The sequence below is a fragment of the Raphanus sativus genome, chromosome 9 (assembly GCF_000801105.2).
Source record: "Raphanus sativus cultivar WK10039 chromosome 9, ASM80110v3, whole genome shotgun sequence".
NCBI classification, from domain to species: domain Eukaryota; kingdom Viridiplantae; phylum Streptophyta; class Magnoliopsida; order Brassicales; family Brassicaceae; genus Raphanus; species Raphanus sativus.
Genome location: NC_079519.1, coordinates 4784919 through 4796069, shown reverse-complemented (window position 1 = coordinate 4796069; position 11151 = coordinate 4784919). Strand labels below are relative to the sequence as shown.

The window sequence follows — 11151 nt, the reverse complement described above, 5'->3', positions numbered from 1 at the left end:
AACAAAAGCGTTGTTTCGTTTGGTGTGCTTATTTCTCCAATCCTTATTCCTTAAGTCTCTCTCTTTCCACTTTCCCATCTACTAACATTTTTTTTTCTTCTGTGTATACAATAAACAAGTTAGTGTCAAGAAACAATTTTATTTTCCTTAAGACATTGTTTTTGCAACGTCTATGCAAAGCCTATAAGGTGAATATCCTCTTTTCATATAACCTTTTCTGATTCATAAACCAGACTTTACCTTACTGAACCAGGTGTTAACCAGGACTTAACGGAGTTCAAATCGAGATCACATATTAAAAATTGGTCTTGTGGCATTTGCACAGAGTAATGAATACGTTGAGACCTCACCCAACTTCAACATACGTTTAGTTTATTAGGTTAGTTCGGTTCGTTCGTAAATCGCTCTCTCTAACTAGTTTAATGCGGAAATAACAAGCAAACAAAGAGAAGTAAAGACACATAGCAATTTAACCAGTTCAGAGTCTTAATATGAACTACTCTTACGTCTAGATCAGAAGATTCCGGCAATCCATTATATGTGTTTAACCTCATAACCGAACTTAGACACAATCATGTTTTAGCTCAATGGTGCAAAAAAAAGAAAAGATTACAAGGTTGTGATTCAAGTCAATCCGACTTCGAACTTATATATTGTTCCTAAAGTAACACCTAATTTAATAGGATACATCTCTTTCTTTTTATCCAATATGAATATTTACTATTCATCATGTCTTTTAGTTTTGGACCAATCATATCCAACAGAATAATGAATATTGGATTTATTCATCGAATTTCAGACATCCTTGTTGTTATCTTTTACTGATGTTCATAAGGAATCCACATTATGACATCCAGTTAGTGCATATCAAGTTATGTAATCAAACATTACAGAGAATTTGCTGATACAGTGGGCCTCGTTGGGCGTAATGGGCTTTCTTTTTGTGAAGAGTCCACTAAGATAAAAAAACACAACTATTAGAAAATTGAGTGAAAACACTCCCACAACCACCAGAGAAAACAAAACAAAAAGAAGTAGCCACTTTTGAGATAATTTCTGCAAAATCCAGCAAAGAAGAAGAAGAAGACACGACGCCATTTTTTTATTTTAATCCTAAAAGTTGACGAAGACGAAGAACCTTGATTAGGTAATGGGAGAATCGAAACCACCGATGAGTTCTTTAGGAGGAGAAGACGAGTGCTTGAGTTGGGCTGCACGAGATCCATCTGGTCTCCTCTCTCCTCACACCTTCACACGCAGGTACGTACGTTTCGTTAAACCCATTCAACGATCCATCCTCCTCTCAGTCAAAATGTTTTGACGCAACATGTTCATTATTACCAGATCTGTTGCAAGTGATGACGTTTCACTAAAAATCACACACTGTGGTGTCTGTTACGCTGACGTCATCTGGACAAGAAACAAACACGGTGACTCTAAGTACCCTTTGGTTCCTGGGTATGTTCCAACCAAACCCATCTCTAAAAGCTTCCAACTTTGACCTTCCTTCCCTATTGTGTTTTTATTTATTTATTTTATATTCCTCTGTTTTTGACTCTGTTTTTTACTCTGTTTTTAGGCATGAGATTGCTGGAATAGTGAGTAAGGTTGGATCTAATGTTACTCGGTTCAAAGTTGGAGACCATGTTGGTGTTGGCACGTATGTTAACTCCTGCAGGGAGTGTGATTACTGCGAAGAAGGACAAGAGGTCAGCTGTGTGAAAGGGCAAGTTTTCACTTTCAATGGCGTTGATTACGATGGCTCTGTTACTAAAGGAGGCTACTCCAGCCATATTGTTGTTCACGAGAGGTTTTATTATCTCTCTCTTTTGCCATTTTCATTACTCTTTAAAAAAAGTTGTGAGTGAGTGAGTGAGTGGCTAATGAGTTAATAATAATAATACAATAGGTACTGCTACAAGATACCTGTGGACTATCCTTTGGAATCAGCTGCGCCGTTGCTATGCGCTGGAGTCACTGTTTATGCGCCCATGATGCGTCACGGTATGAATCAGCCTGGTAAATCTCTAGGGGTGATTGGACTCGGTGGGCTTGGTCACATGGCGGTTAAGTTTGGTAAGGCTTTTGGACTTGATGTGACGGTGTTCAGCACTAGCATTTCCAAGAAAGAGGAGGCTTTGAATCTGCTGGGAGCTAACAACTTCGTTATCTCATCTGATCTTGACCAAATGAAGGTACGTAGAGAGAGAGAGACAGGAGAGGTTTTCTTTTCTTAGGGATGGTAATCAGAAACTAACTCTGGGGGAGCTACGTGATGTATGTGTTTACTTGGTGGCAGGCACTAGCGAAATCTCTAGACTTTATCATTGACACAGCATCTGGTGATCACGCGTTTGATCCTTACATGTCGCTTTTGAAGATTGCTGGAACTTATGTCCTGGTTGGTTTCCCAAGTGAGATTAAAATCCAGCCTGCCACTCTCAACCTTGGTACGCATTCTCAAAAAGCTCTTTTGTAATTTGAGTTACATTCATTTTATACCGATAAGATGCTTTAAAGAAAAAAGATCATTGGTACAACAGGTATGAGAGTGCTTGCGGGAAGCGTGAGTGGAGGTACCAAGGTGACTCAGGAGATGTTAGATTTCTGTGCAGCTCATAAGATTTATCCGAACATTGAGGTGATTCCCATTCAAAAGGCAAACGAAGCTCTTGAAAGGGTTGTGAACAAGGACATCAAGTACCGTTTTGTTATTGATATCGAGAATTCTCTGAAATAGAGAGAACATAAGAGATGTTGAGAGTCTTAATAAAAGAACAGCTCTATGAGTTGTGAAGAAGAGAGGACTAAAGAATCCTTGGTCTCGTTTATAAACCTGATATTCACAAAGCACAACATTGAAGTGATTTTTCTGTGATGGAAGATGGAAGTCAATAATAAGAATTTGTTTTAAGGCTTGTATTTAGTCGTTTACAAGTGTTTAAAACTAAAATACAAAAATAAAACAAATATAGAGTTGAAACATTGTGAGTGTGGTTGGATTTGTATTATTGGTTTTCTTTATTTATGCAGTGACTAGCTGTATGATCTAACCACCATACCAACTTTGGTATTCTACATTTTCATATTCACCATGTTATTTTTTCAAAAAAGGGCTATATATTCACCATGCTGTATCATATGTTTCCACTTCAAGAATGTTTTTGTTTTCCATTCTTCCATTTCTAGAATCTACTAACTTAGTTTTCCATTTTCGATATATGACTTACTTTTTGTAGTCCCAGTTACATATTGAGAATACAAGAACCAACACATGGATCCCAAACAAATAGCAGTAGTACTCTTACTCTACATTAAAATCACAAGCGGACGTTTTTATCCCTTACAAGAGTTAGGGACGAAAAACTAATAAATAAATAGTAAGTGGTCCTTTCACAATTAACCATATTTACATGTACCCTAAAGCATCCCTAGACTATATTTGAGAAGTGATTTTGCCACATGTCTTCTCTACAATCATTCTCACAAAAATAATATGACATGGCTACTAAAATTGATGACATGTCTTATAGATTAATATGACATGGACAATTTTTGCCACATGTCTTCTCTACAATCATTCTCACAAAAATAATATGACATGACTAATAAAATTGATGACATGTCTTATAGATTAATATGACATGGAAAATTATACTTAATGTTAATTTATATTTTTGGTAATTTTTTTAAAATATGGTAATAACTCATATATTACATTTATTTTCGATTTATATTTTTGGACTTTTTAAAAATATGGTAATAACTCATAAATCATCATTAAAATAAATATATTCAATTATGGCATTTCAAATTTCGAAATATCATTTAAATTAAAAATATTTCAAAAATATATACATATTTTTAGAAAATTACAAATATTAAATCATAAAATCAAATTAAAGCGTAAAATTATTACTTTCTTATATATATCTACAGATTTTATAAATATTTTTTAATTTTAATGTTTGAAAATTATGGAATTTTCATCCCCTAGACTATATTTGAGAAGTGATTTTGCCACATGTCTTCTACAATCATTTTCACAAAAATAATATGACATGGCTATTAAAATTGATGACATGTCTTATAGATTAATATGACATGGACAATTATATTTAATGTTAATTTATATTTTTGGTAAACTTTTTAAATATGGTAATAACTCATGTATTACATTTATTGTCGATTTATATTTTTGGACTTTTTAAAAATATGTTAATAACTCATAAATCATCATCAAAATAAATATATTCAATTATGGCATTTCAAATTTTGAAATATCATTTAAATTAAAAATATTTCAAAAATATATACATATTTTTAGAAAATTATAAAAATTAAATCATAAAATCAAATTAAATCGTAAAATCATTAGTTTCTTATATATATATCTACAGATTTTATAAATATTGTTTAATTTTAATTTTTGACAATTATGCAATTTTACATATTTAATTAAAATAAATAGATTGAAAAATCTACCTAAGATTATAATTTTAAATATATACATGCACATTCTTAAATATATTTCAAAATAAACAAAATTGTTTTTATCTTAATTTTAATGTTCAGTTAAATCAATTTAAATTAAATATTAATAAGAAAAAGAAAATTTATAATATTAATAAAAAAATAAATATAATTTATATTTATCTGTTAGAAAATATTTTAAAATTTTTTACTGCACATGGTGCAGGAAAACACCTAGTATCTAGTAAACATTATGATCACGCGGGGCAACGAGATATAAATTATTTCATTTCCCAAAGGGAAAATTCCTTAAAAATACACAGACTGAATTTCTTTTGCTGAAAAAATACACGAATTTTTTTAGCTTTCCAAAAAATACACAAACTAATTTTGATTGTTCATAAAATACATAAACTTTTGAATTTTGAAGGTTTCACACCTCGATTTTAACGGTGTAAACAGTGACTAATAGAATAGTAAGACGCTGTTAGACGTCGTTAACTCTGATTAAAAAGTTCATGTATTTTATGGACAACCAAAATTAGTTCGTGTATTTTTCGGGAAGTCTAAAAAATTCGTGTATTTTTTCAGTAAAGGAAATTTAGTATGTGTATTTTTAAGGAATTTTCAAATGGAGTTTGGATATTTCATATACTATTCAGAGGCTGAATATCTGGACCCAATACATATCCAAAATTTTATATTTGTAAACTTTCGGTTTGGTTTTAGACCAGATATTTTCGATCTGAAAAATCCAGATCCGGAAAAAAACGGCCCAAACCCGACCCAAAGACCTGAAAAAAATACATTCTCTATCACATGATACATGTCCGAAATTTTATATTTGTAAACTTTCGGTTTGATTTTGGACCGAATATTTCCGGGTCAGTTCTGATTCAAGTTTTTGAATCCGGCTAGACATTTTAGCCGGATTCAAAAACTTGAATCGGAACTGACCCAAAAATATTCTGTCCAAAACCAAACCAAAAGTTTACAAATATTTGTTGAGTCCAATTTAGTCGAAATCTATCATATATATCTAAAAATTCACAAACAACTCTAAATTTTACATTGAAAGTTTCATATTAATTAAAAATGTTTCTGTTAAAAAAACAGAACTAAAAAATATTGCAAAAATAATAACAAAATTGTTAGCAGAAAGATATTGTCGGATTGAATCTATTCGTGTCGATTTTATTAGGCTCAGGTCTATTCGGATCAGTTCTTTTTGGTTTCAATTCTTTCAAGTAGAAGAGTTTTGGACCCAACAAATATTTGTAAACTTTCGTTTTGGTTTTGGACCGAATATTTTCGGGTCAGTTCCAATCCAAGTTTTTGAATCCGGCTAAATTTAAAATGTCAAGATTAGGTCTAGATATTTTAGCCGGATTCAAAAACTTGGATCGAAACTGATCCGAAAATATTCGGTCCAAAACCAAACCGAAAGTTTACAAATATAAAATTTTGGATCTGTATTGGGTCCAGATATTTCATATCCTCCAGATATTTAGCATCTGAATAGGATATGAAATATCCAAACTCCATTTGGAAATTCCTTAAAAATACACATACTAAATTTCTTTTGCTGAAAAAATACACGAACTTTTTAGGCTTCCCGAAAAATACACGGACTAATTTTGGTTGTCCATAAAATACATGAACTTTTTATTCAGAGTCAACGGCGTCTAACGGCGTTTTACTATTCTGTTAGTCACTGTTTACACCGTTAAAATCGAGATGTGAAACCTTCAAAATTCAAAAATTCGTGTATTTTATGGACAATCAAAATTAGTTTGTGTATTTTTTGGAAAGCCAAAAAAGTTCGTGTATTTTTTCAGTAAAAGAAATTCAATCTGTGTATTTTTAAGGAATTTTTCCTTTCCCAAAGTAAAAGAGCCATTTATTATCTCTTTATTTATTTATTACGAGACGAAAGCGAAGTGTCAATGTTACCGTTATATATTAAACAAATACTTTTTTCCCCCACAATTTCAAATTTCAAATGCTTCTCTCTTCTTTTAACATCCCAAACCTTTTTTTTCTGTCTACATCATTCACACAGGCCACCAAAGTTAGAACCTTTCTCTCTCTCTTTCTTCATCTTCTTCTCCCTCACACACAGCATCTGATTCCAAAACCTGTGAAAGTCTCAAACTTTATAACAGATCTGCAGATGGGTGGCTCTGGAAACTGGATTAAGTCTCTGATCTCTAACAAGAAACCCATCGCTGATGATCATCAGGTAAGCTCCCAAAGCCTCTCTCTTTCTCTCTCTCTCCATGATTCGATCTCTGTTTCTTACATAAAGCATTGATCTTTTTTTTCAGTTAGGTGATAAGAACAGCAAGAAGAAGTGGAAGCTCTGGAGGACTTCATCGGAGAGTTTCATCTCTTCCTCAAAGGGTTTCAAGAGCCGTGCTGGTAGCTACGGCACTCCTTCTCTTGGCTCGGATCCACCGTCTTTCTCAGCAGACGATTCTTTCGCCGCGTCTGTTGCTGCTGTTATCAGAGCTCCACCTAAAGACTTCTTCCTTGTCAAACGTGAATGGGCTGCTACTCGGATCCAAGCTTCTTTTCGAGCTTTCCTGGTACACTGACTCTTACTTGTACACTATAGTTTAGAGATATGTTTGGTTTTAAACATTATGATTTAGAGTTTTTATAGTTACAATGAGTTGTGTCTTAGTGGTTGTTTACTACTGAATGTGGATCAATTCAGTTGAGAAGCTTTGTTTGTCTGAAGGTTTTTGTGGTCAATGTTTCTAATAGGCAAGACAGGCGCTGAGAGCTTTGAGAGCGGTGGTGAGGATTCAGGCGATATTCCGTGGTAGGCAAGTCAGGAAACAAGCAGATGTGACATTGAGGTGTATGCAAGCTCTTGTTCGAGTCCAAGCTCGTGTAAGATCTCACTGTAACAGGGCTCCTTCTTCAGATGGACAGGAGCTGCAGAAACCATCTGAAGTAAAGGATGATCCTGCTAAGCAAGCTGAGGTAATGATTATGATGACAAGGCATGATTCATGTACGAGAAGGGGACTAAACTTTGCGATGATTGTTTTGTGTGTAGAAGGGTTGGTGTGATAGCCCTGGAAGTGTGAATGAAGTGAGAACAAAGCTACAGATGAGGCAAGAAGGAGCTATCAAGAGGGAGAGAGCTATGGTGTATGCACTCACACACCAGGTAAATGGCTTGAAAGCATATAATCAACTCTTTCAGAGGCATTTGTGTTTTACTGAGCTTTCTTCTCTAAATCTTGAACAGCCAAGGACGTGTCCAAGCCCTAACGTTAAGGTGAACAAACAAGGGAGTGTTAAGAAGAATAATTGGTCATGCAAGAGTAGCAGTCCAGGTTGGAACTGGCTTGACAGGTGGGTTGCGGATAGGCCATGGGAAGGACGGTTGATGGAAGGTCCTGCAAACTCGTTAGAGAATGCAAGGAAAAGTGAGAGCAGTGTGTCTGAACATGACACGGTTCAGGTCAGGAAGAACAGTCTCACAACCAGAGTTTTGGCTAGACCTCCTCCAATGTCATCCTCAGCTACGAGTTCCGAGACTTCTTCCACATCTCAGTCCCCGGTTCCCTTCTCAGGAAGCTTCCTTGAGGAAGGAGGGTATTACAGAAAGCCAAGCTACATGAGCCTGACGCAATCCATCAAAGCTAAGCAGAGACGATCAGGTTCTTCTTCATCGTCATGTTCCAAAACACCGTTTGAGAAGAAACAGTCTATGTCTTACAATGGAGATGTGGATGCAAAGCGTAGTGCAGGTTCGGATCTATATCCACCGGCTCAAGTAACAGGGAGGCATATGTGGGCAAAGAGCCAGAGAGGCTAAGAAGTTTTCTTCAGGCATTTCAACAGCTTGTTGGTCCCACGAAACACATAGAGACACGGGTTATAGATAAAGAGGCCATTTCTGTGTATCTTTTAGATATGATTGTCAAGGAGTTAGTTTGAAGACTGCATGGACCATTTATCATTTGCTTCTAATGTTTTTGAAATAATCTGATCCTACCTCTTGTCAAAATGTAACCAAAGACCAAAAAGAACTAATACTTTCAATTCATTTTAAGACGCAAACGGTTCGAACTCTTAATATTAGTCTGCAAATTGTTCAAATACAAAACATATGAAGTCTTACATGAGACCATTCAGGATGATCAACCGTCTTACTGCTTAAGTGGAGCTTTCTTCTCTCTGTCTGCTATTCTTGCAGGTGCGTTTGAGTGCGTCTTGAACCTCCCCCTTCCTCCTTCCTCTCTCTCCTGAATATTTTTAAAAGCATCAGCATTTGTTGTCAGAGAAGAGATCAGACAAAAATGCTTTGTGTCTCCTTACCTTTTTCTTGACGATTTGAACAACATCTTCATCCTCAAGACGGTGAGAAAGACCACAGTGTTGAGGGTAGTGCCTAGCGCTTGTGCCCCAAACCAGTGCATACTTCATATCCTTCACCAGCGTCTTGTGGACGTGGTTGCAAAAATCTTCAACTGTGCATCCACCTCTGTCCTGTAGAATGACAGATATGTTATAACATGAAAAAAAAGTTTTCTCTCAAATTCTTGCTTATATAATTACAGCTGAGAGGACAAAGGGCTCATCAAAATCTGGTTGCTGGCCCTGAGGCTTTGTGTAAACTCTCACAAGTCCCATTTCCTCCCACATTCTTGCAAGTAGTCTATCTAAGTTCAGCTGTTTCAAACAACACACAATCTTTAAGTGTTTTAACCATACATTCACACCTGTTTCTAGCTGTTCCCATCCATGCAGATGTAGAGAAAGCATGAATAACAGAACTTGCCTTTAGATTGCAGCTAATAACAATGGAATTTGGCTGTCTTGCTAGCCTATCAACATCATCGATTCCAACAACATCTATCTTGTTGTAGACATATACACACTTAATATATTTGCGGTTGCCTTCAATGACATCAATGAAGTCATCCACCGTCGCATCCTCACGGAACAGAACCTGCAAGTTTCATTACTAAACTCATTACATATCACTCAACAGAACAACACCATTTTATAAGTTCTTACAGTAAGCAATCTTTGAGCTGGAGTATAAGTACCTCAGCATTGTGAATCTTGTATTCATGAAGAATTTGATAACAGAGCTTCTCATCAATTCGAGTCAACGGTGCTGTAGTGTTGAAAGAGATTCCACCAGTCTTCTTCTTCTTAAAGTATATCTATTAAAACAGTCACAAAAAATGGTTTCACATCAAAGTGGTTTCATCAGTTTCTCTTAAGAGTTATAGTTCAGAATCAAGAAAGTGAGATATAAAGATGAGCTTTACTTGTGGAGGTCTTTTGTTTAAACGCAAACCCACTGCTTCAAGTTCCTTAGTCAGAATCTGCCTGTGACCTTCACTCTAAGGAAGAACAAATAGAGATTAAGGAGCAGCAAAAAAATAAAATAAAAACAAAGCACAAAAACTAAAACACTTTACTTTGGAGGCATCAAGAACCATCAACACAAGGTCAGAAGACTTTGCAACAGCAATAACCTGCAGAAACAAACAGTTCCAATCTACCTTTGGTTTGACAAGAAAATGAGAAAGTAAGAAAGGAAATGTGATATAAACCTGCCTCCCTCGTCCTTTTCCTTCTGAAGCACCTTCAATAATACCAGGAAGATCAAGCAACTGAATCTTGGTGTCATTGTAGCGAATGACTCCAGGGATGCATGTAAGCGTTGTGAATTCATATGAGGCTGCTTCAGAATGTGTGCCAGTTAACATCGTCAAGAGCGTGGACTTCCCAACACTGCCAAATTACAGCCACAAAGATAAAAACCAAAGTGAGGAGTCCAAAATTGAAACAAACACATATACACATGTGAGTAGAGGAATTTAAGATGGACCTGGGAAAGCCTATAAGTGCAACACGTCCATGACCATACTTTGTAACTTCAAAACCATCTCCACCTCCACTTGAACCCTGTTTGGCAGATTTTGGAGACAATTACAAAAAGAAAAAATTAGAAAAGAAGAAAGGATACAGAGTCTGATACTCTGATTCATCTACAAGGAGCACAAGTTTGTATATTTTTAAGAAGTGGAAGTTTACTTTTGGAGGCTCTAACAGTTGTGTTCTGAGCTTTGCAATCTTTGCCTTGAGCTGACCAAGATGATACTCTGGCCATCAGATGTGGGAACAATAGTTTCAATAGATGACCACTTACTGTACTATTTTCTCAGCAAATATATGAAAAAAAATCAATGATGATTCTCATGCATGTACTATAACATAAAGAGAAACCTGTAGCTTTGTTCTTTTGTGTTCGAGCCATCTCGGCTTCAATTTCTTTAATCCTTTCGATGATTCCCATTTTTCTTTCACAACTTTCTGCTACAATGGCTGGAGAGATAAGTAATGATCTAAAATCACCAATTTAACAATTTTATCAAATAAGAAATAACACAAAGCAAGGTGCATCATCTTATACGCACCAAAAAAGCATAAAAGCTTCTAACCAAATCTAAAATAAGTAACATATTCAACAAACGGAAGCTCACCTCTTAAACCTCGACTGTCTTAAACAAATAACACTTACACGTCTTCTACCCAACTTAGCAGTTACATATGATTCTTGGAACCAAGTCAGAGCGATGTGTTTGCAAATGGGGAAGTTGATGAGTGATGGCGACCAGATGATGGTTCTAGAGAAAGCGA

The 11151-nt window shown here is 35.5% G+C and overlaps 3 protein-coding genes across 6 annotated transcripts; 2 read left to right on the top strand and 1 right to left on the bottom strand.

Moving 5' to 3' along the window:
• Nucleotides 1-1005: 1005 nt before the first annotated feature.
• Nucleotides 1006-2922, top strand: LOC108823627 (probable cinnamyl alcohol dehydrogenase 1). Its single transcript, XM_018596877.2, has 6 exons — nucleotides 1006-1260; nucleotides 1345-1458; nucleotides 1580-1810; nucleotides 1910-2195; nucleotides 2300-2450; nucleotides 2544-2922. The coding sequence occupies exons 1-6, from the start codon at nucleotides 1151-1153 to the stop codon at nucleotides 2738-2740; spliced, it is 1089 nt and encodes a 362-aa protein (XP_018452379.1). The 5' UTR covers nucleotides 1006-1150; the 3' UTR covers nucleotides 2741-2922.
• Nucleotides 2923-6484: 3562 nt separating this feature from the next.
• LOC108828317 (protein IQ-DOMAIN 8) lies at nucleotides 6485-8446 on the top strand. 2 transcript variants are annotated; one of them, XM_056994499.1, is made up of 5 exons: nucleotides 6485-6715; nucleotides 6801-7061; nucleotides 7243-7464; nucleotides 7544-7654; nucleotides 7736-8446. In XM_056994499.1, the coding sequence occupies exons 1-5, from the start codon at nucleotides 6647-6649 to the stop codon at nucleotides 8306-8308; spliced, it is 1236 nt and encodes a 411-aa protein (XP_056850479.1). In that variant the 5' UTR covers nucleotides 6485-6646; the 3' UTR covers nucleotides 8309-8446. The 2 variants fall into 2 exon arrangements, with proteins under 2 accessions (XP_056850479.1, XP_018457468.1); XM_018601966.2 differs by having other exon boundaries at nucleotides 6487-6715; nucleotides 7541-7654.
• A 90-nt stretch (nucleotides 8447-8536) lies between these two features.
• Nucleotides 8537-11149, bottom strand: LOC108828318 (developmentally-regulated G-protein 2). 3 transcript variants are annotated; one of them, XM_018601969.2, is made up of 12 exons: nucleotides 10995-11123; nucleotides 10738-10836; nucleotides 10546-10613; nucleotides 10340-10416; nucleotides 10062-10242; nucleotides 9927-9983; nucleotides 9774-9848; nucleotides 9546-9665; nucleotides 9275-9445; nucleotides 9052-9165; nucleotides 8812-8982; nucleotides 8537-8738 (listed from the first exon to the last, which is right to left on the bottom strand). In XM_018601969.2, the coding sequence occupies exons 2-12, from the start codon at nucleotides 10805-10807 to the stop codon at nucleotides 8643-8645; spliced, it is 1200 nt and encodes a 399-aa protein (XP_018457471.1). In that variant the 5' UTR covers nucleotides 10808-10836; nucleotides 10995-11123; the 3' UTR covers nucleotides 8537-8642. The 3 variants fall into 3 exon arrangements, with proteins under 3 accessions (XP_018457471.1, XP_018457470.1, XP_018457469.1); XM_018601968.2 differs by having other exon boundaries at nucleotides 8538-8738; nucleotides 10738-10824; nucleotides 10995-11149; XM_018601967.2 differs by having other exon boundaries at nucleotides 8538-8738; nucleotides 10738-10856; nucleotides 10995-11148.
• Nucleotides 11150-11151: the final 2 nt, after the last annotated feature.